Below are 25,815 nucleotides of genomic sequence, written 5' to 3' on the forward strand. Positions count from 1 at the left end.
CATTTTGAGAGCGAGCGAGAGAGAGATTTGAGATTTACAATCACTTTATTCAAAAACAATCTCTTCATCAAAAACTAAACACAGAGCATTATCACAACACCACGGAATTTAAAAAGCATTTATCGTACTCATTAGTTTATGAAAATTTAAATCAATAGGAATTCTTGGTTTTACCATATCTTTTTTTTTTATAAATGGTAATACAACATCTTGTCCTGACTTCTCTTATTTATCATGGTAATATAAAAAATACTATCACCATTTTTTATGGTGGTTTATAAAGGGCTCGCCAAACAGGCTTAGTTTCATAATCAATCCTTAATTATTCCCTACATACTGTCTGTACATACATATCTGTTTTAATACTTAATTTGCACTGATGAATATATTTCACAATGCATTAATATTTTTCCTTCTACTGTACACAAATCAATATGTTCATTACAAAAATCAATATGCTCATTAACTCCCAAGTTCAACAGGGGCCTAGTAAAACAGGACCCATCAATAGCAGGTGAAATTTCAATGTCACTGCACTAAACTTTCCTAGAAGTGTCTTCTCTTCAACAGTTAATTTTAATAGTTAGTAACTTTGTAGAAAAAGGTATTGATTGAACTCCTAAAAGGGTAGTAACTTTTTCAGGTCTCTGTAAATCATATCCTGATTCATTTATGATGTGTTTTTTTTTTTTACTTGAAAAGTTTTCTATATCATAATAAGTGTGTTAGAACAGGAAAATCTTCTCCAGAAACATCAAATCGAGCTCCAAACACAAGTGGTTCTTCCAATAACCAATAAAGAGAAGTTGCTGATTCCATCCACACCAATGTTAACACCCACCCCCAACCCCCCAAAAGAAACCCAAAAAACTTCTTGACCCAAAAAGCTCCACCAGTTCTCTTTGAATATTTACCATATTTACAAGTCCATTTGGAGGGTCTAAACAAGCAATAGAGAAGAAGCCACATCTAAGGGAGTAACATTTCCATTTTTCCAATCATTTATTTTCTCAATTATACCTTCCCAATTTTTCTTTATGAAATTTTTATTTCCCAAATAGAAAAGATATTTTAAACGGGGAAGATCATCCTTTTCATTTACAAAAACAATAACATCATCAGCATAGCGGAAAGATATAAAAAGATTTTTACAACCAGGGAAAACCAGACTTTTTTCATGAACTTGTACATTTTGAAGTAAAGGTTCTATGGGAATACAGCATACCAGACATGGGACATCCCATCCCACTCCCCTCTGAACTTTGAACAGAGCACTCAAACCACCATTAATCTTAATAACGATGCTACAGTACATAGCCCTGAATCATTGATATAAAAGAGGGCTGATACCAAAATCTTCTAATGTATTCCACAAAAACAGATGTTCAACTCTATCAAAGCTTTCTCTTGATCGAGCAAAATCAGACCAGAGTTAATTCCCAAAAGTTTAGAAGCATCCAAAACATCCCTAATTAAAGCGATATTATGGGCGTCAGAAGCAAAAAAAAAAAAAATGTGGATGGGTCCTCCCCCAGAAAGATTAGTAGATGCCATTTTCCCATATTCTGGTGCCTTTTAATTAAACAATTACTTTTATAGCCTAAAACGGTTACCGCATACCTGGCAAGTTTTCCCAAAAATTAACACAGCAACAAAAGTTGTTTTGAACAAAAAATCCTTCCTCTGCCAAGCAGTTCAGATAACTGTTAGCGTTATAAGAACATGGTTGTAGTGTAACTGTAATTCAATGCTGCAACAAAGACATGATGCCTTTTAAAGCAACACGCAAACAAATTATGAACATTCACTTAAAGGCACAATATGTAAAAAAAAAAAATTAAAATATCCAAAAACCACTAGAACAATGTTATATGTTTTGTTGACTTGTGTGCTTGCATTATCCCAAATGTTTCCAAGAATGTTTAAATCTAGAGAAATAAGCTATTTTAACCAGGACACAGACTGTGTCCGCGTGTTGCCTATCAATGACATCTTTCCCACGTTACCCTATTTTGTAGAAACCGTGGAAACCCGAAATACGCTTTATATTGTGTTTTAATAGACAGGTGAGTAACTGTTTGGATACATTAATCAAAACAAATCATTGTTATATAGCTCAACACTATTAGTGGTATTGTTTAAAGGGGTGATGAATTGAGAAATCAACTTTCCCTTGAGCTTTTGATATATAAAAGGTCATGGTAATATAAGAATATCCTGTACGTTTCAGAGCTGATAACTTTCTTGTTAGTCAAAGAAAAGCTTTTATTGACACCAGGCCCAGCAAATGATCAATTTCAGAATGTGCCCGGCTATGATGTGAGAGCAGCACCGCCACAACAGAAGAAGAACAACGCCTGATTCTGTAGCCCCGCCCACCGACTCGTGCCACTAACATGACAGCTAAGAGCAGCATAGAACTAAACAGCATCGAATTTCTAAACAGTAAACATACCACATAAGCTTTTCGGATTCTGATTTTTAAGCATTCGGATTCCAATATTATGAATGCATGGATGAACTCTATTTTTAATGAATATCCAGCTCACGTGGGGAAGACATTGCACGTATGTTCATTTAACCATTTGCAGACAGGATGAGATTACATGAACGAATGAAGCAACACACTAATGTGAGTAAAACATGTTTTTATATGTGATAGTATTGCATTGTTACAGATCGTTTGATATCTATGGATTATGTGTACGTGTCTAACAGAACATACCTTAGTACGCTGTCACAGGCTGGAGAATACATGTCTTGATGTGCGTTGTTCACTCTCTTGACTCGATATTTGAAGGGTGCGCGCTGTACGGTTCGCGGTTATATTCATCGATTGGGCGGGCCAAGTAACATTAATAAAAAAATATCATTCCAATCAATCGCGGGTGGATGAGAGATGAATCATTGTGTTTGTTTGATAAAGACATTTTGCGAGCCCTGGCTGTGGGCTGGGCGATTCATTCAGGTTGCCGGTTGCCACACGCTGTCACTGACAGGGGGAGCAGAAGCTCATTAAATATGCAAATCTTATTCAATCCTAGCCGTGGACGTTTACTTCCAAGTCTTCAGTGTGGCACGCCCATCAAAACTGAGCGTTTTTCAGGGAGCCTCAAAACCAGGTTAGAAAATAGCCTATTACTTATTCATTATGATCTTTTTGAATGTAAAAACCACACAAACGCAATAAGTTGACCTCAGATAACAGTATAATAAAATAAAAAAGCCAGTTCATGACCTCTTTAAATCTTGTTTTCTTGATTTACCGCGAGTACCATATTTTACCATGCCTAATATCTAGCTAATATCTAAGATCTAAGATCTAGCTTAGTGCAGTGTGCAACAAATGTCTCATAGTAGCCGCCAAACGAACTCACAGGGTAGCATTGTAACATAACTTTCAATACACTCAAATGAATCTGACATGATAAAACAGCGCTGCGTTACCCCACATATGACCGGAAGAAGTCGTTCAGTACTGTTCAGTATTATGAGCCCAAGTGTGCTGCTTTTGATACTTCTCCATATATCACACAAATTGTGAGTTTCAATCAGTTATGTGTTTTCTCTGAAACAGCATGTGGTTCTATATGGTTTTTATCCAGTTTATCATTAGCGGTACAATTAAAATCTCCACCTATAAATAACAACTCTTCTGGATTTAAATCTTTCAAAAATGCATCCACCTTATTAAAGTAAAAAAATCTTTCCAGTCCCGTTGTAGGTGCATATATATTTATACGCACCATAGTTGTTTTCTCAAAATTAACATTAACCTTTAAAAAACATCCACAAGTTATTTCATCAAATGCATAAGATAAAGGTAAAAAATGTTTTGAAACTGCAACACCTCCACTAATAGAGGGTTTGTGACTTAAGACAATCTACCCATCCCATTCTCTTTTCCAAAAATCCCATTTTTAAAATCACGGTGTTTCTCCATCTTTGGAACCATTTAAATTTAAAGTTCTTATTTTAAAATGTGTCATTTATTTTAGAGACCAATACAATAAAGATAAAAAACACACAAAACAAGTTTTAGCACACAGCCACAAATGCACTCACCACGCTCTGTTCACTCCCAGCATGCACTCCGAAAGAGAGCGAGAGAGAGCGAGAGGGAAATGCTGCCCAGTCTTGTCACTGAGGCATCTATTCTTTGTTCTAAAGTCCAGCTAAGTGGCTTTTGACCCAGTTTTGAGAAGGTGCTTCTTCGAGTGTGCACTGAAAGCTTGACAATTCATCTGATATGAATAAGAAAAGAGACCACAGCCAGATCTCTCTCTCCCTCTCTCTCTCTCTGTCTCTCTGTCTAACTTACTGTATAACAGTTCTTCTCACAAACAATGTTTCCTGTTTCAGTCAGTGCCTCAGTCTCAGTGAATATGGCATTATTAGCGCCAATGTCTGACAGCACTCTTTCTGCCTTTTAGTTCCCCGAAGGTACTAGTTTGTTGTGTTAAGGTATAAATTCCTCTCTATCACTTCCAGTATGGAAAGATTTTATGTAAGGACATGTTTAATTCCGCCGTTAGGATTTGCATTGAAGAATCAGATGACTTTTATCATACTGACTGTTTCCCATAATTCTCTGACTGCTCCCCATAATTCCCTGAATGTCTTAAGCCCTGTTTGGGGAGCTAGTTGTCCCTGAGGAGGTTAGGTAAATTTGTGTTTCACAGATGTACTTGACATGATTTAAATCCCATCCAAATCGAACATGTCTGTGTTTATCCTTGTGTAACCTCAGTAAAAATGATGAAGCAAAATTACCTGCTGTTTTTGGATATTTCAATGACCCTCATAGAATTCTAATCCCATCAGGAAAAGAATGTCTGTGAATTCAGTATATTATTTTCTACAAAGCTACTTCTCATTTTTTTCTTTAAATGCATAAAGCTAAATTTCTTGTCGCACTTGCTGGTGTGTCTTCATTATGGGTTTAGATCTTTTACCAAGTTTTTTAATAAAATAGTTGGTGGTTCAAGTATTGCTTGCATCTCATCCAATATAAAAATGAAAATGAAATAAGTTTGATCATGGACTGCTCAGAATGGCAGTATAGCATCTATATCTAATTAATTCATTCCCTTCCTTAATTATATGCAGAACATTATATTTCTTATATGGCCTTCCATAATGCCCACGTCCTGAAACTTCGAATTTAGTTAAAAACTAACCAATCCTATCTTAAGAATATTTTCATACTCATAAAGGCATGTTCAGACCTTTATTTTGAAAAAGCATGAAAGATTGGTGGAAAGCTCAGTTTGTTTTCATGCCAAGAGTTCAAAAGATGACATGCATTCAATTTTATGAGAAATAAAGGTCTGAAAATTTTTTAAATATAAAGAAAATGAAAGATTCTCCATTTGTCATGTGGTGGTGAGCTATAACACACACATACGTGTTCTTTGTATCTTTATTAGAGGTTGAATTCAAATCAAATACTGCCAAACTCAACTCAAACTTAATTTTTCACTTCTACAATAATCTGCCAAACGTCTTCTTTAAAACCAATCTTATGTCTATATTCCAAAGTATTCTTGAATTACAACCATTTAAAGGGACTCAAAAAATGAAAATTCTGTCATCATTTAGTCACACTCAAGTTGTTCCAAACCTGTATACATTTCTTTGTTCTGCTGAACACAAAGGAAGATATTTGGAAGAATATTTGTAACCAAGTCATTGGTGGGGGAAAAAATACTATGGTAGTCAATGGCTGCCCGATATCTGCTTGGTTACAAAGATTTTTCCAAATATCTTGTTTTGTGTTCAGCAGAAGAAAGGAATTCATACCGGTTTGGAACAACTTGAGGGTGAGTAAATGATGACAGAATTTTCTAAATGTATAATTTAGAAAACTATCTGAATAGTGCTTTAGGCCAACCGCAGCTTTTGTATGTTGGATTATCGGGTCTGGCTCATAATTGCCATTCCAATTCTTCACAAAGGTGTTCAATAGGGGTGCAGGTCTAGGCTTTGTGCAGACAGTCAAGTTCTCAGTAAATCCACACTCAGTAAATCATTTCTTTATGGACCATCAAAGGGGCATTGTCACGTTGGTACAGAAAGGACCTTCCCCAAACTGTTGCAAAAAAAGTCGAAGGCACACGATTTTCTAGAATGTAATTTTATATTTGCAGTATAAAGTTATAAATAAAAGAACATTATAACTCAGGCTGGAAATTTACACATTAGAAGAACATGGAAAGTTTAGATACAAAGTCAAAAGAAATCTAGGCCCAAAAACCCCCAAAAGACATAAAACTCTAAACTTTTATTTCAAAATGTGATGCTTTTTGTGTTATTATCTCTGTAGTATAGCAATACGATTTCTTTCTGAATGGAAAACAAGTAATACTGGCTATATCTGTCTCAGTTAGATGTTTTAATTCATGGCTTGTATTTCTCTAATATCTGAAGAAAACAAAATTCTGGTTGCATTGAAAAAATTGTTTTAAACCCTAGCTGTCTAATCTATGCTTTCCTGGTGAAATATATACTTTCCCTGTGTAAACTGTAGTTATCATCCGAAAACCAATATGAAAACAGCTAAATATATATTTTTTTCATTTATTCCTTCTGCTTGCACCTCTCAGGGACCTTTGGAATTGGAAGAGAGTCCATGCCCCAGCCCAGCAAACTCACAGCAGCCTGGAACTCGACACAGTTTCGTTCAGGAGCACTTCCAAGCTCAGTACAGGTCAGACACCCCTTAGTCTTTAATTTAAGATCAAGTCCGCCCTTCTATTGGAACACTTCTGTGGTATTAGGCGTCCTTGATTGTGTACTGTATTATACAATATGTTATGTGATCATACTGTAGTAGCATGTAACAATCTGCATGCAATTATTCATAAAGAAGACCATTGTGTACTGATAGAAGTAGATAGAAAGGTTGCACAATTTGGTCAAACATCATACTGTGAATATTTTCACAAATATTGTTGTCAACTGGAACATGATAAACATGTAAAGTAAAATCTCATATTGCTGTTTAGAAAAAGGTTAAAAGAACAAAAATCCCTAAAATCATCCCTTATCTCATGTTAAATAAGATGTTTGAATGTACATTTTACAATCTATGTCTCAATCAGCTCCCTAGTTCAGTCTGGGCACTGCTCAGGGAGTCAGACATTTTAAGGGCTGTCTCAATCCATTGAAACTTTTGCTTCCTAAAAAGTCCCACAATGCACTGTGAAAACCAGGGAGCATCGACGCTTTCTATGTTCCCTTAATGGAAGTTCTGATACACGAAACCTAAATCATGGACCACACTCACTACACATTAGTTGCATACTAATTAGTAATATTTTTACCCTATAATTTTTGCAGATTCCATAAATATTCTTGTTCACGGTTTATTCAGACATCCATCAATAAAGAAAATGACTGGTTATCGTCTGTACCACAGTTTTGGCTGAGAGTTTGTCTCTCCTCAAAAAAATGGGCTCATCCGGCACCCGTTGAGTGAGCTCTCTAGAAAACAGCAGGCTTCATGCTATTCACTGTCTCTCTCAGGCTGCAGGGCTGTTGAAACATCTGTGCCGGAACTTTCTGCAGAGTGAAAATTATCAAGTAAACCACAATGAAATCACACACTATGCTATAGAGAATATTACGAAAGCATTATTTTCACCTATTTTTGGCGTGACAAAGACCTTCTCGCCAGCGGCATTTCTGCTTCTGTAGATGTGAGCAATATGCAAATGCTGAATATTAAGTTTTCAAGTGAGCAAAAGTTATTTGAGTAGGTTTAATTCGATTTTTTTTTCTTGAATGCTAAACATTCTAAAGCATCAAAGCTCTTTATAAATATCCCAATTTTCCCAGCTTCATGCCCACTCCTTAGCAAGTAGAAATGCAGGTAGAGATGAACTCAGCAATTTTCTTCAGTCGAGTGAAACGCTTCCGCTTCTCAGTGAGTTCTTGATTTCATGGATTCATTTTGTAATTCCATTAGCTATTATGGTTGCTCTAATTTTGAAAACAGATTGACTACATTTCAGATTGCACCCTGCTTGTTTGTTCAAATCTTCGCCACACAAACACTGCTGTGATATCTGCTTTCAGCATTTGTTTAATTAAGTCAGTCTTACATTGCCTGTGGTGGTTTATGTCTGATAAGCTATGAAATGTATAGGGAGACAAAACACTTCAGAAGCATACATGATGTGATCATTAAAATCTGGATTCTGAGTTTATCCGGAGCTGTGAGCATTTTTTGTGCTCCATAGGTGTTTAATGAAGGAGATTCAAAGCACTGAAGTATCCTCAAGGACTTTGATTATAAAGATGTCTTTAAAGTGCGGAAGTTTCGGACTACTGTAGTTGCAGTTTTCTGTGTCTAAGTGCCACAGTAATGACAACATTTGCTTGCCATGTTAGAGCTGTGGTAGTGATGGGCGGTATATTGAATATTATATATTTGTGATAGTTAAGCAGTATCATGAATATTGCTATGATTTTAATGTTTTGCTAAGTTTCATAAAGACTGCATCGTTACATCATCATTAGTTTCATGATTCCTCCTTGTCTTGTAGCTCATGAGTATGAGTTTTAAAACAGAAGTTTTAATAGTGCATGAACCTCAGTAAAGCAAAATTTATGTTAGAGTCTGAGCTTGAAACAGTTCAAACTGTCCATTTTCAGTGAATCTATGCACTGAAATCAAGCAAATTCAAAATTGTGGTTTAACAATTTGTTCATGTCATTACTCAAATTGCCCTCGTGGGGCAGTTTAAAATGCAGACCATGCCAACCTCTACGCATTTTGCGTAGCGGGTACACATTTGACCTCAAAGTACGCTGGTACGATTTGTCACTACACAAAAATCAGGTGACACCTCTGTGCATGCGCAGTACTCAAATCAAGCAACAGCAAAAGAAGAAGAGTTCGACCAATCAAAGCTCTGGGTTCATTCCTCAAATAGCAAGTGGGGGTGATTGTCAAATGCATAAGGCCTATCATTAAAAAAGAGACTGCAAATCGACAGCAACACAAAATCACAATGACCGTGTCCCATTCCGTCACACTGATGGTACTCAAAAAAAATAATAATTCCAAGGTTGGCAGGTCTGAAAATGTTTTAGTAAAATGTACAGTATGCTGGTAACTCTCTGAGAGATTGGCATGGTAATATATGGCAATGTTAAAGGGTTAGTTCACCCAAAAATGAAAATTCTGTCATTAATTACTTACCCTTATGTCGTTGGACACCCGTAAGACCTCCGTTCATCTTGGGAACACAAGTGAAGATATTTTAGTTGAAATCTGATGGCTCTGAAAGGCCTCCATTGGCTCAATGCACTTAACACTCTCAAGACCCTTAAAAGGTACTAAAGACGTCGTTACAAAGTCCATCTCATCTTCATGAGGCTGTGTTTTGAAATCGTCATCACTATATAAGTCGTTATTCAGGGTTTTTTTGCGCACAAAAACTATTCTCGCCGATTCATAAAGTTATTTTAGAACCACTGTAGTGAGATGGACTTTGTAACGACGTCTTTAGTACCTTTTAAGGATCTTGAGAGTGAACCGTGCATTGTGCCAATGGAGGCCTTTCAGAGCCATCAGATTTCAAATAAAATATCTTCATGGCTTCATGGCTTATATAAAGTTGCTGGTACTTTTGAAAATGGACCAATACTTGGAGATCCTTATGAACCCAAGTATAACAATCCTAAACACACCACAAATGCAATAAGTGTTCATTCTCAGAATTTTGAAGTCTTTAAGTGGCCTCCTCAGTCTCCAGATCTTAAAGCCATTGAAAACCTGTGGGAAATTATATGCCTGAATTGTGATGAGTCATGCAGGTCATCAAATGAAGCTCAGCGTTGGGGAAAGAAGTTAAGCATGACACATGCACAAAGTTTAGTGAGTTAATACCCAGCAGAATGGCTGCTGTAATCAAAAACAAGAGAGAACCAGCTAAATATTAATCAAATTAATTACATTGTAGTCAATGTATGCTTTATTTCCTGTGAGCTTTGTTTTTCTATGCATTTTTTGCATGATTTAAACCCATATTCCATGATATGCTGGAGATTGCCTTTCTTGCCAAGCTATTTTGTCATTTTAATACCTTAACCAAGTTTAGTGTTTTCTTCTTCCCAATATATCATACTCCTCATATTTTGATTGTTTAATTGAGCCTGAAGGGTCATTAAAGGCAAATATTGTGCAAATATCCCCTCCGGACATCCCTTTTGGCCACTGCTGTATATCAGGTTCTGCTACAGCATGCAGTAGATAAGGGAAAGACAGGCACAAATCCTTATCTACAGTCTCAGTGGCAATATGATTGCAGTGTTGATAACTAATCTAGGTTTGGTTGCCATATTAAAAATAGATTTTTAGCTACATATCAGCTAGATGACTTCTGAAAACACCCTGAAACCAGCCATACCCATTTGATGTATATGATATTTGAAATATAGGACTGCACAAAAATATTGCAAAGAGATCCCCCCTGATGTTGCTAAAGTATTGACTAGGAGTTTGGAGGACCTTCTGTTGATTTATTTAGAAGCTGAGTTGTTTTTAAACACAATCTCAGACTCAGAATATACTTCTGTTTTTCCTTAGGCTGGTCTCAGTTTGCTCTCTTTGGACTGCTTTTTTTTTCTTTTTTTCTTTCTTTCGTTCTTTTTTCATAGAATGTATGTTTTTTTGTCTCCCAAGTGATAAAAGTGAATATACTGAGTAAGATTCTTTTTAGAAAGATCTACACGTCCTGGACTGAGGTCGCATAGCCTCTTTTGTTTGGGGAAAAACCAGTTCCACCTGCTCTGCTGTTTACAGACTGGTACCGAGTTGCTGGTTGCCAAGGCCTTTCACTTCAGATTGAGTGAAGGCAATTTATTAGTGCTGTCAGTTAAACGCGTTATTAACGACGTTAACGCAAACCTATTTTAACGGCGTCAATTTTTTTATCGCGAGATTAACGTTCTTTTTGGTCTAACAAACTTTGTAGTTTTTTCACATGCTGTTGCAACAACTAGTAACGTTAGAAAAACTACAACACCACTCCGGATGTAGCTAGACCGGAAACAAAACATCAGGCACGCTGCGGCTGCCCGCACTCGTTTGGGCCATTAAAAGAGTAGACGTGGATGGCAAGCGTGAGACGCCGAAATGAGAAACGTATTATGCCATGGTTTAACTCAGGGGTCTTCAACTAAAAGTGCTTGTCTTGAGCGCTGCTTTCTGCTCTGATGGTGCTTTCACACCAGACGCGAATGAAGCGTTTTGCGCGAGTGATTTAAGTCAATGCAAAGACGCAAATAGACATTCTGCGGCGCGGATTAAGCGGCGTGCATGTCGCGTCATTCGCGTCCGGTGTGAACGCACCATCAGTCTCTTCTTCACTGCATGCTTGACCGCGCGTCTGGGTCTGAACGTAGTAACTGAGCATTGCAACGTTAACTGTTTCATTACGTCAAAAGGCTTCGCGGTCCGGATTCGGACCGGAGTCCACTAGTTGGCGACCCCTGGTTTAACTGCACTATAGGCGGAGTCCTAGTTTACCTTGCATGTGCACTTTGTAATTTTATTTTGTATCACCCTGTTTTGATCCCTTAGAAAGGGCTGTTGAAGGGGCTGTTTGTGCAACAAAGTATTTGTTTCACCCTTTTATTGATGGGCAGTGTTACATTGTGTGAGATTATTTGCTCCAAGTGAGAATGTTGGTGTGAAATCGAACACTAAAGTATGCCAATGTTGTTTTCAATAAAACAAACATTTGAACAAAGCAAGCCGATCCACTTTTCTATGTTGATAAGATCATTAAAATAAGAAAAAATAATGGGACAAAAAGAAATCAAGGGACATTTAGAATAAATAAAAATGTGCGATTAATTGTGATTAATTGTGAGTTAACTATGACATTAATGCGATTAATCGGGATTAAATATTTTAATCGTTTGACAGCACTACAATTTATAAAACAGAAATTTTGATGAGATGAGTGTACTTGCTGCTCTTTCACCTCACAATAATCCATTCATGAATTGGACTCATCTGGTCCTCAGACTCACTGGCTAAATTTACATGCAACCACCAGATAATCCATTAGTAATCAGATTGATGGCTCAAAAGGACTGAAAGGTCGTCATGGAAACTCCTTAATCCATTTGAGTTCGATACAAATTAAATTTCGATTGTATTGGTATTGGTGGTGTAGACCATTTCTAATCTGATCGATAGGACATGTAAAAAATTGATAGGATTGAAAACCATAACTAGAAATTACTGCACATGTGCAATGATGTAGAATGGCGTAATGACGAAACCGAAATAGATAAATATAAAGTATTCTCTTTAAAACAAAGAAAATAAGCTATGGAGAATAGTATGTGCAAACAACGGGAAACTCTGTATATATATTCATGCAATGTGCATGTACATGTCAAAAGATCAAATCTGATTTAAAGCTTGTGATATATAAACATGCACATCAAACCGATCACTTTATTTAGAGTTCATGTAAACACTATGTTTGGATTAATTTAATCAGAATGATTTCATTCCGATTGAAACAAAATATGTCCATGTAAATGTAGCCCTTGACTTGTAGCAGTGCTACTTTAGGGCGTTTTCACACCTGAAAGTCCGCACCAAGGTCCGAACCAAAGTTCATGTTTTGATACATTTTATACATTTGGTTAGTTTTGGTTTGGTTTCACATTGCAATTATGCGAGCGCACTACAGAACTTTACATGACATACTTGCGTCATGTCTTCATCATCATCATGTGGGCTGCATCTTGATATTGATTGGTTTGCAAACGGACATGCGTCTGACGTCAGTGTCTTTGACAAGAATGAATGGACAGATGCATATCGTTGCCACTAGTGAACAGTGCACATTGCTTGACTATTTCTTTTCGTTTCGAATTGTTTCGTTTACATTTCTATACACATATTTCTATACACATATTTCTCATGTCTGTGAGGCAAGTAGCCTGCTGAGTTTCGGTTTATTTATTAGACCTGTTCAAGAGCAATGCAATTGATCACTCCGGCGCCTCCATGTCACGATTGTTGTTTATTAAATCCAGGCAATTGGCTGATGAAACATAAAATTAAGATACAATTTATACAAAATGAAATTCACTTTAAAGAAAGGCTTTCTACAAAACTAAACTTAATGAAATGGTCAAAATCATTTCTGACCTTCTGTCTTCTGACATATTGCGCATCTTTTCATTTTTCATAATCAATATAGCCTAGATTAAATTTTAAAATAACATTATAATATTTAAACATAAACAGGAACTTCCTGTAAATGGTCTGAAAGTCCGAACCATACAGAAAATGCTTTCACACTAGAAACGACCCAAACCTTTGTTTAGTTTGATCCGGACCGAGACTACCTCTTTTCGTCTCGGTCCAGGGGAGGTTTCACACCTGTAATTTTGATTCAGACCAAACTGAAAAGTCTGAAAATTCGGACCAAACAAGGTAGGTGTGAAAGGGCCCTTAGTTGACAGCTTACTGGAGGGGAAGATAATTTAGTGTCAGTCTTGTGAATAAATGTTCTATATTTGATGTTATATCACTAGTAAAGGTGGAATGTGCTTTACTGCTGAAAAAAAGTGTGTGAATATCTCTATTAGCTGCAAATTAGTCACTGCAGGGTGCATAAAACAAAATGTAAGAGTACACTAAAAATGTAATTGTAATTTAATACATATTTAATTCATTACATATATTGTTTTACCTTCATTCATTAAAAAGCGTTATATCATCATCATTAGGTACACAGCAGAGTCATAAAGCATTACAACACAACCTGGCAGTGATCGAAAGAATACTTAATTTTTTTTCTTTAAACAGCATACAATATAACACAATAATTAAATTATTCATTTTCTCTTTATTCATTAAAACGCATATTATCAGCATCATGTGCATACATGCAGTTATAATAGTCATTACCATTCAAGTCTTATCATAACTGGTAAAACCTGAAAGCCAAAGAAAGAAAACTTCCAGGTAGGAGCTAAACCCTGCATGACAGTAGCCCTCCGGGAGTAGAGTTTGAAGTTCTCAGAACTAGTAAATAACGGACCCCAGTGCAGCCACAAATATCATAACTATCTATAATAGGCTTAACTGTAATTAAGACATATATTAAACAAATGTATTAAAAACAGAAAGACGCTATAGTTTCAGCCTTATGGCTACTCAAAGGCCGCGGAAACAAGTCCAGTGGGTTCGTTAGGCGAGTAAAATAGAAGCTTGAGCGCGAGTGTGGCGAATGAAGACGTACGTGCTGCGAGTCGTGTCCAAGCTTTCAAGGGCTTGATTTGCGCGCAGAGGAGATGTCATGCGCGCGCGGGTTTAAAAGGAGCTTGCGGGCTGCCGTTTCCTCGCGTGTAGATCTGTTATTCTCTCGCTGGAGTGATTTATGAGAGCAGGCATCAGTTGTGCGCTCGGTTATTAATGGCATTGTAATGCCGCCATACAGTATGCTGCCAAGGCTTGGATAACAAAAAAGTACCATAAAGGTATAGCTCTAATAAAAATCATGACATCAAGCTTGCACTAAAAAGCTTGCCCCAATCTTGTCTCTAGTCAAAAAATAACATTGGTTCACATAAAATAAATACAATTCTGGCACGTGACATTATGGCACACACAAGATTATCAGTAAATAATAACTTAAATGTTGACCTGTTCCTCCACAAAGCTATTCAGAAGACTTGGAATATAGTATGGAATACATTTACAGTGATTTTACGGTATAACTTTTATTTGTGTTTTTTGGACAGCCATAGTCACTTAGAAGTTGAAGTATGAAAAATGTCAAAATTCTTGAAAAATCCCTTTTTTTGTGTGTTCCATGTAAAAAATAATAGCATAGGATTGGAATTATGTGACACCATTGTTCTAATTTACCTCCATTCTTGGGTCAAAGAGAGTTCAGTACCATTAGCAGACTCATGCGGAATATACACCCACAGAAAGACTTATACTCTGTCATTCAAATTCCACACGTTCTGCCCCTTGTGTTTGTTTATTTCACACTTTGGCTATTATGATTATGCTTTTAGCTGACAATAGTATAAAATGTAATTCTATACCATTTAGGCTTGGAAGAATTTAGCAAGGAAGAATTATGATGACCTAAATGTCATTCTAAAAAGCTGTTATTGTGTGCTAGAAGTGATTTAAAATAACTCCAAAAAAACTTAAAATCTTGATTATATTAGCCCTCTAAACAAAAAGAGCAACTGAATAATTTAAAAATGATGGATTGTACCAATGCATCATTTATATTTTCTAAGTGAAGTTGACAATGTACTACGGGTTAAAATGAGAAACAAAGAACCTCATTGTATTTAGATCAAAGCACTGCAATAGAGCAAAGTGGTTTGACTTTCTTTTGTAAAATTATTGTAATTGTCTCTCATGAGAATGACATTCACTGAATTAACATCACAGAACAATTTGACTCAAGACTTTGAGGAAAGGGTAAAACAGAGAAGGTCTATTCACTCCACCTTAGTCCAACAAACCAATGCTCTTCTGACATGCCCACCAGACTAGTTCAAAGACAGTTTTCTCAATGGACGTGCTTTAAAGTGGCATTGCGATTTACTGCAGCTTAACGACACAAGTATGGCATGGGAACAGAGGCACCTTGACTTATGGTGTGATTCTATAGGGTAAAAAAATAGGGCCTGAAATAAAAGTCAATCTCAATGCTGTTTGCAACCATGTTTAAACTCTAATTTGTGTAATTTTGTAATTTTCTAGAAATAAATATTAAACAAACATCAATTTACATTTTAAATAAATATATTTTGTGTATATATAATACATTTTGGTTTATAGTTTTTAATTAATTGATCTCATAAAATAAAGAAAATATTTTGGTCACACTTTAGATTAGTATGGAAGCTTATGTGTAAAAAGCAATATGTAAAATGGCAATGCATTTCAGTATTTAAATGTACATTTTCCATAACGTGTGCAACATTTGGAGCAAAATGAAAATTCAAATTGAATAATACAATTTACATTTGCTATTTCCTACACTAGTTTTAACATATCATTTAAATATAAATGTTAACGCTTTATAAGTTGCAAAAGTAAAATGAAAATGTATTACAGAAATGATTAGATGTGTTTAACATGTTAAAGCAAAAATTATCATTTAAATGTTATTTTTCTTAATTGCATTTACACTCACAGTTAAGATGCATTGCATGAAATGTCCCGCAATGAATATCCATTTTGCATATTGCATTGCAAATTGCAAATTGCTACACATAAACTTCCATAGATCAGGGGGCAATTCTCACTAATAACTAACTATTAACTACAAATTTTGCCTCAATAAAGTCCTAATTACTGCTTATTAATAGTTAGTAAGGTAGTTGTCACGTTTCGGTATTGGGTAGGATTAGGGATGTAGAATATGATCATGCTGAATAAGGCTTTAATATGTGCTTTATAAGTACTAATAAACAGCCAATATCCAAGTAATATGCATGCTAATTAGCAACTAGTTAATAGTGAGAATTGGACCCTAAACTAAAGTGTTACCAAAAATGTATAAGGCAACAGAGTTGAATGGCTAAGCTTTACAAATGCAGCCAACTTTTGTAAAATTCAGAAAATGCAATGCTGTTATTTCCTTGTATTCCCACCAGAAAGTGTCCAAATTATGTTACTTCTAGAGTGTGCGCAATGTTGAGGAATGTTATTTTTTGCAATGATGTCTAATCATGTCGTAACAGGGATGCTTTGTTTTTTACATTTTGGAAATTAAACATAATTTTGTTATATACCATTTTAGGGTATGATTCCTGTCCCACTACAGTAGAGTACAGAGTTGATTCTGCCATGGCTCTAAACTACATAGTATAAGCATGTGGATACTGCATGTATCCATTTGAGTTTGGAGATAATTATTAACATTGCTAATATGATGTAGCATGACAAGCCAGACCCACATCAAGATGTTGGGTCTGGGAACTCACCATTGGCAGGGCTCAATCCGAGGGGCGGGGTAAACGGTTGTCTTTCAAATTCCCTCTGCACGCAATAGGATAGCAATACAACCAACCAGAGCAACGAAGAAGGTGAAGCGGAGCTAGTTGATAGATTAAACTTTCGCCGTATCCGGTCGGTAAAACTCAGAACACATCTTCCTTTCTTAAGAATGACTTCAGTGCCGTTCTTTGTTCTTTTCTCAAAGAAAAGCTTAACTCCAAGTCTTCCAGAGTCGCGGCCAAAGCCGATTCGAAAGACCGCTGTTCGCCAGCTTCTTTGTTTACAAGTAGCACACAGAACCGCGGTAACTCTGCCGTCTTTATGTTAAGCCCTCCCACCGACTCTATACACGATGTGATTGGCCTGACCAGAGTTTGGTTTTTCCAGCTCGCAAGCCAACGGAGAGTTGCTAGACTACCCGGGCTGCAAATTAGATATGCTGCCGCTAGGGTGCGTCTAGATTTCTAGGCTAGATATGACGTTCACATGCTGTTATTTTCACAGCACTTCATTTACCTTCACTCTTCACATTAACTCTCCATACACACTTTCTCTTTAACAAGTGCTTCATTTGTTTGTGTGCGATGCAAAACACATCTGTTGAGTATCACTGTAAGGCTGTGGTAGGTGTGCACTGCTATTTTAAGGGGTCTCCACCAGTTGATATGACAGATCTGCCGAGTTCACAAGGCACAATTGGACCCCAACATGATGCAATCTGCAGCCACATTCTATATCTACTGTTCCCTCACTTTCTTTTTCATTTATTCCACTTAGAGATGTCTCTTCTATTTCTTACTCTTATCGTCCTTGTTTCTTTTTTCTTCATTCTCTCCATGCTCGTTTTTTTTCTTCTTTTTTTTTCTTCTTTTTTTTTCGTGCTGATATATTGAAATCCATGCATTCCAGAACTTTCCATCTCAGTGAATATGAGAACATGTGCCCATCTCTGCTGGTTTTCGAGCTGTCATCTGCACTGCAGGTGAACACGTTCCACCTGCAGAACCCAGATGCATTTCCAGTGTGCAGCCGTTGAGTCATGAAAGGGAAGCTCTATATCGGGCTCAGAGACAGACATGCTCACGCAGGTCCACTGTGGACATGATGCCAAACAACTGTGCTTTCCAAAAATACTCTTCAGGCAAAATTTTTATTTTTGTATTGTTGTCCAGTAACACAAGATGCATTATTTGATATAGAAAATTATTTGATTGTAAGTAGAGGTGTGACCATGAGATCTCACGAACATGACACTATTTCTCGTCGAGCTGATATCAGTATGGCGGAATTGAGTTTGTGGCAAAACCTTTTACAGTGCTTGCATTATATCGTTTTTTTCTTTTAACGCATATGATACTTCATGCTCAGAAAGTAGAAATGAAGTGACATTCATTACAAGATGATTAGTTAAAGGTGCTGTGTGTAATGAGGACCTATTGACAGAAATGCAATATAATATACATAACTTTGTTTTCAGTGGTGTATAAAGACCTTACATAATGAACTGTTATGTTTTTATTACCTTAGAATGAGCCATTTCTATCTACATACACCGCGGGTCCACTTACAGTGAAGTCACCATTTTGTGATGCCATGTTTCTACAGTAGCCATAAACGGACAAACTTCTTTAAAGAGCGCTAGCTACTCTGCTGTCTCCGACGACGAGGTCTTTGTCCTGTGTCGGCCACCCTAGCTTCTCTATGTGCTTCAAGGGAGGGGTAAGCGGTGGGCGGTTACAATTCGCAACCTCACCACCAGATGCCGCTAAATTTTACACACTGCACCTTTAAAACATTTTAAAATGCACCTGCATTGTTTTGCATTTTGTGACTTTCAGTCAAATAAAATACTTTTTTTCCAGCCATACATTACGTCATTGAAAATGTATTAAAAATAGTGTTAAAATATTGCCTCGTTCTCGTGAACCCAATATTGTGTATCATCTCGTCTTGTGAGCAAAGTGTATCATCACACTACTATAATAGTAAGACAAATAATCAGCATTTTCAGCTAAATTAAGCATTAGCAATTCGATCTGTGGAATCCTTTTTTTTTTTACAATACATTGAAAATGTAAAAAATATGCAATCTACTCCACTTTCTTGCAATGCTACAAAGTGCAGTTGCAGGTCACATTGTGATGTATCGATTACGTCTTCATGTGATACTAATTTGCAGGTTTAAGTTCACCAAAGTAGAATGTTGGAATGCAATAAAAATCAAAACTTCTTCATATGAGCTTGCGTTTCCCATCTTCAGCATTCAAATGCATGTGAATAGAAATCAATGGAATGAAAAGTGTAGTGTGACCGCCTCTTAAAAGAAAAATATTGAAGATGTGATAAGAAAAAAAAGAGTCTTAATACACCTATCATTTTTGGGAGAATGTATATGCCCCTGGAATGAAAGACAATAATACAGATTAAGAAAAATTGAGTTTTTGGAATGTTGCAGACTGAACAGCTAAATTATCAGGGGGTTTGATCAAAATACTGTAGTTTTAGGATTAAAGTAATGTGGCACATAAAATGCAGGAAACCATATGGAACCCTTTCTTTCATATTGTATTAAATATATACTCTATAGCTGCATTCAAATATATATATATATATAAAAAAAATACATGGTCAAGCCAGTTGAGACTTTTTCATAATTGACAAAAGAAAGTCATAAGTTTGAAGTCAAATTGGGATAAGACTCTTGTTGATGTGAGGATAATAGCGTATGAACATCATACTAAAGACATCAACTAAGCACAAAGCTACACATAAAATCAAGCAAATTATTGGTTATTATGGTTGTGAGTGTTTTAAAGAAAGTGAAATGTCTCATGGTCATTTCTATGTTTCAGGTCATCACTGACGTGCCCTCATTGCCTTAAACAGAGCAACACCTTTGACCCTTTCCTGTGTATTTCACTTCCAATCCCACTGCGACAGACCAGGTATGTTACTGTCCCTTCTGTCATTATCTCTTTGGAATCTATTAGACTCATTATCTATTTTATGTATGTAAACGCGCTTGTATGTATATCTTTGTGTATCTTTGCTATTGTGTGTTTCAGTGTGTTTGTCCTTGGCCTCCCTGAAATTCTTCATGTGATGAATGACCAAGTGAACAGCTCTTAACAGAACATTGTCTCAATTTTCTTAAATCTCAAAAACCGCCAGTCAGCAAAATCTCTCCTGTGAGACTGTCAACCTGTCAGACAGACCGATAATAGAACACGAGAAATATATGGAGAGAACTATGGCTCATCATGAAGACTTGTACCTACTGTCCTAACACTCAGATTTCTCAGCATGCACATCTCTGAATCACTAACCTCCAGATTTAACATTCATTACAGTGAAAATTTCATATCTAGCCTCACTGAGAGTTTTGAAGGTCTTCAGTAAATGTCGACAATACTTATTGTTATGAATTATTATGAAGACTACAAATTAGAACTGTATCAACCAGTAACACTTTAGTATGGGAAACACATATTCACTATTAAGGGACTATGACTTTTGCCTCGATAAACTCCCAATTTGCTGATTATGAATTGTTTGTAAGGTAGTTTTTGTAGCGTTTAAGTTTAGGTATTGGTTAGGATTAAGAGATGTAGAATATGGTCATGCAAAATAAGGCATTAATATGTGCTTTATAAGTACTAATAAACAGCCAATATCCTAGTAATATGCATGCCAAAAAGCAACTAGGTAATAGTGAGAATTGAATCCTAAAATAAAGTGTTACCAATCAACCAGTTCATTACAGTGATCTGATTTAAAAAATGGTTCTTTCAAAAATCAGACATTGCTACTTCTCTAATGAGCTCTCATTAATGCACCACAGTCTGATACTCTCAGAAAGTTGTTGTATTGTCTTAGAAGACTTAAAGTATCAAACCAGACTCGTTGCAAAAACCGTGCCTCTGCCGATATTTCTGTAAAAGGATATTACATTGATTCTTGAAGGTTTCGAGACAATTTCACAGTAAAATGTCCAATGAATTGTGCTAAAGGCACTTTTAGTTTTACCTGAAATACACCGATCAGGCATAACATTATGACCTAATATTGTGTTGGCCCCCCTTATGCCAAAACAGCAAAAGGGCATGGACTCCACTAGCATGGACTCCACTAGACCCCTGAAGGTGTGCTGTGGTATCTGGCACCAAGGTGTTAGCAGCAGATCCTTTAAGTCCTGTAAGTTGCGAGGTGGGGCCTCCATGGATCGGAGCTGTTTGTTCAGCACATCCTACAGACGCTCAATTGGAATGAGATCTGGGGAATTTGGAGGACAAATCAACACCTCAAACTCGTTATTGTGCTCCTCAAACCATTCCTGAACCATTTTTGCTTTGTGGCAGAGCGCATTATCCTGCTGAAAGAGGCCACAGCCACCAGGGAATACCGTTTCCATGAAAGGGTGTACGTGGTCTTCAACAATGCCTAGGTAGGTGGTACGTAACATCAACGTAACATCCACATGGATGGCAGGAACCAAAGTTTCCCAACAGAACATTGCCCAAAGCATTACACTGCTTCTGCCAGCTTGCCTTCTTCCCATAGTGCATCCTGGAGCTATGTGTTCCCCATGTAAGCGACGCACACGCACCCGGTCAACCACCTTATGTAAAAGTAAACGTGATTCATCAGACCAGACCACCTTCTTCCATTGCTCCATGGTCCAATTCTGATGCTCACGTGCCCACTGTTGCTGGTCTGTGGCTATACAGCCCCATACACAACAATCTGTGATGCACTGTGTATTGACACCTTTCTATCAGATCCAGCATTAACTTCTTGAGCAATTTGAGCTACAGTAGCTCGTCTGTTTTGATCAGGCCACACAGCCAGCCTTCGCTCCCCACATGCATCAAAGAGCCTTGGCTGTCCATGACCCTGTCGCTGGTTCACCACTGTTCCTTCTCTTTTTGATAGATACTGACCACTGAACACCCCACAAGAGCTGCAATTTTGGAGATGCTCTGAACAAGTCGTCTAGCCATCACATTTTGGCCCTTGTCAAACTCGCTCAAATATTTACGCTTGCCCATTTTTCCTGCTTTTAACACATCAACTTTGAGGACAAATTGTTCACTTGCTGCCTAATATATCCCAAGAGATAATCAGTGTTATTCACTTCACCTGTCAGGGTTCATAATGTCATGCCTGATCGGTGTATTTGAACATGAATCTGGTCATGTTTTATTATGTTGATTGTTGTACGTATCGCGACGGTTCAAAAAACAAAATGTCCGGTGAGTGACGCTAAAAGTTTTAATGCTCTATTGCATTTCAAAATGACATACAAAACCTAACTGATAGTTAACAAAATCAAACGTGAGATTAAAAATGCTATTTCTGAAGCAACCATGCCATTTAGCTTGTTTCTTCATATCTTTAAGCTCTTTTATTGGGACTTGTGTTTCACTGTACTGATACCTGAGCACTCCTTATGGCAAGAGCAGTGTTGTACCAGAGCAAGCAAGCAAGTTTGCGATTTTAGAAAAGCCTTACATATGGAGCTGGTTATGTGATGCAAATGGCAAAATGTATTAGTTTACAAACCATGCACTATGGTAAAAGTAGTCATAAAAAAAAAATCATAACATAGTATTGTGCAAGGAAATGCAAAAAAAAAAAAAAGGCTTATCTAGGTGTTGTACTGGTAGTCTAGTCTTACTAAACTCAGCTAAGACCTTTAGCCTACCAACTAGCTTATGACATGCTAGCAATGTGGTAAAACATGCTAGCAACATGCTAATTCATGCTATCAAAGTGTTAAACATGCTAGAAATATACTAAGTAATGCTAAAACATGCTAATCAATGCTAACAACATGTTAAAACATGCTAACAACATGTTAAATAATGCTAGCGACATGATAATTAATGCTAAACATGCTGAAAACAACATGTCACAACTTGCTAGCAAAACATGCTAAATATTGTTTACACATGTTAGCAAAAAACTAAATCATGTTAGCAAACATGTTAATTCATGCTAAAAACATGCTAGCAACATAATAAATAATGTTAACAACATGTTAAAACAGGCTAGCAAACATGTTAAAACATGGGAGCAACATGCTAATTCATATTAAAAAATGCTAGCAACATGTTAAAACATGCTAGCATAAAATGCTAAAATAATGTTAGCAACATACTAAGATAAATTCAAGATGAATCAAATTAGAAACATGTTAAAACAAGTAAGAAACATGCTTAAAATGCTACAACACGTTAAATCATGTTAACAAAATGTTAAAACATGCTAGCAACATGTTATAACATGCTAATTTGTGCTAGCAAAAAGCTAAATAATGTTAGCAAAATGTTACAGGTTAAAACATGCTAGCAACATGCTACTTCATGCTAACATGCCTTCAAAACATTCAACTTTAAACTTCAAACTACTTTCTAAAGCCAACTTCAAAGTTTGTCATCAAACTTTATTCAGCTAGTTCACATTGAAGTCATACGGGTTTGGCATGACATGATGGCAGAATGTGTCATTTGAAGTCACATTTTTTTCTTATTTCTGGGTGAAATATGATCTGGGCATTTCTTTTTGTCAGATTTACCCAATTAGTGCTTTCAGTTTTGACAACAAGTGATTACATCTAGTTGATGTCTGTGCAGATATTTGGTACGCTGTAGATAGACTGTACTTTTCAAATTAATTATACACAAATATGTCTTTGCATATTACACATCCAACCCGCAACACATCCAACCCGCAATTTAACACACCCAGATTCTGAAAACAGAATAAGCTGAGTTTGAATGCCAGTCCACATAGATAAAACCCTGTCACATGATTCAGACTCTGAGGCTAAATCTAAAAAAGGTTCAGTTGTCTTCTCACTGGTACACTCAAGTGAAAGTGTAGTTTTGCATAACCGAGAGCTTTTGTTGGGTCCAGCATTTCATATACAGCTTTCAATAATGCAGCATAGAGAGGCATCTAAAAGTCCACCCAAGTCTCCAGGGCCATAATGTCCACAACTGCATCTGCAGTGAAAAATGCTGCTGCACTGAGACAATCAGCTGCTCTGCGACTGGCTTGTGTGGGGCCATTTCCAGCCAAACTAATACAGCAGGAAACAGATCAGCTCTCAACTCTAATGTGCACTGCACCCACAAGCTGCGTGTTTGTGTGGCAGTGCTAGAGACACGTGCTGGTTTAAATCAACCTTCACGACATGTACACACACAACCAGACATATCTGCTCTCACTCAGACTGTAGCCCTGCATGTGGCAAATTGATTTCGATTGGTTACTCACTCTCTCACACACTCTTTCATATACAGTATTGGTAAAGCAAAAAGCCACAAGAGTATGTGTTACACTGGTTTTTAACCATGGTTAAAAGGATAGTCTGCTCAAAAATTCTGTTTCATCTGTATCATCTCCATTAAGCTTCCAACACCTTCAGTCTTTACTTTTAAACATTTTCTCTGAAAGTTGGAGTTAGAATAGCTTGCAAGTGTGTGATTATAAACACAATGAGGCTGTAAAAGCTTGCTAGTGAGAAGACGAGTTTTCCTGTTCGGTGGGATGGTGTTTAGTGTACGTAACAACCTTTGTAGTCCCATTTAGCCACTTATTATTTAGCAAACAAGTAAAAGTTTTTAAAAATGTTACCGTTTTAATGCTGCATTAATGTTGCAAAAAGAGTCTGTGGTTACCATTACTTGAAGAGACTTGAAGAGATCATTTGTTCTCATAAATCAGAAACTGCTATGGTAAAAGCCCAGAGTGAATTTAGCTGAATTGGCCTATAAATTGACTGAACATCATGACTGAACAGTTGTACTTGATGATGTGCTAAATATGTATGTTATTGTGTGTTTAGGGCCTTGAATGTGACGTTGGTGTTCAACAATGAAGGTCAGCGGTTTCTGAAAGTAGGGTTGGCTGTGCCTCTCTTTGGGTCTGTCTCAACGCTCAGGGCCATGGTAGCAGAGGAGGGCAAGATCTCTCCAGACCAGGTGAGACCTGCTGTCTGTCATATCTGCTGGTGTTTTGTCTCTCTTTCATCTTTTCTTATTCCTGAACTACATTGTGTGCGATACACACCCATTGCTTCATAATAAAATATTTGATTGTACCACACACACACCTTGCATAGTCTTGCCAAAGAAGAATTCCTCTTGCATACATCTTCCAGGCTCACAAAGAGTAATAGCGAACAAGCACATACATCTCTATTTATACTCCATTAAACTGCCTCCTCTGAACACACCCCATCTGGTGGTTAATGGAACTACCCAGACTTGCTCAGCCAGGGCTCAAGGTGTTATTGTGCTGCAAGATACAAATATTTAATGACACTGTTATAATCCTTGAACACACATTATTTTATATACTCACTCATTGAAACCTGGTGCACACTGTTTGATTTGGGCTTTCGTTGGGTCCAACATTCAAAATGTCATGGCTTTTAGTAATGATGCTTACTGTGATGTTACACAAACTCGTATTTGTGTTTGTTTGGAACACAAACCTCATTGATTCTTGCATGTCAAGCATGCACATTTGAGCTTCTATTTACCATATTTGATGGTCATGTGGGTTTGGAATGATATGAGGTTGAATAACAGTGAAAGAAAAACTAACCATTTAAGCTTGTGATTAGATTATAGTATAATAATAGCAAAATGCATATTGTCATGATTACATTTATTATTGTAGTATTAAAATTATCCTTAGGTTTCTCTGGATAATGAACAGTCCACAAATTCCCACTTTTGCCCAGAAATGACAGAGTTTAGACTATCAAGATTATTTATTTCCTTGTC

The 25,815-nt window shown here is 36.8% G+C and overlaps 1 protein-coding gene across 1 annotated transcript in view; it reads left to right on the forward strand.

Annotated features, from left to right (window-relative positions):
* usp43a (ubiquitin specific peptidase 43a) overlaps positions 1-25,815 on the forward strand; it is a 127,226-nt gene that overhangs the window by 42,752 nt on the left and 58,659 nt on the right. The window contains exons 3-5 of the mRNA XM_079841358.1: positions 6,606-6,709; positions 19,870-19,962; positions 24,870-25,005. Of these exons, the coding sequence (XP_079697484.1) occupies positions 6,606-6,709; positions 19,870-19,962; positions 24,870-25,005 (333 nt within the window). The remainder of the gene's footprint in view (positions 1-6,605; positions 6,710-19,869; positions 19,963-24,869; positions 25,006-25,815) is intronic.

Source organism: Gobio gobio (assembly GCF_949357685.1).
Source record: "Gobio gobio genome assembly, chromosome: 17".
In the NCBI taxonomy this organism is placed as follows: Eukaryota; Metazoa; Chordata; class Actinopteri; order Cypriniformes; family Gobionidae; genus Gobio; species Gobio gobio.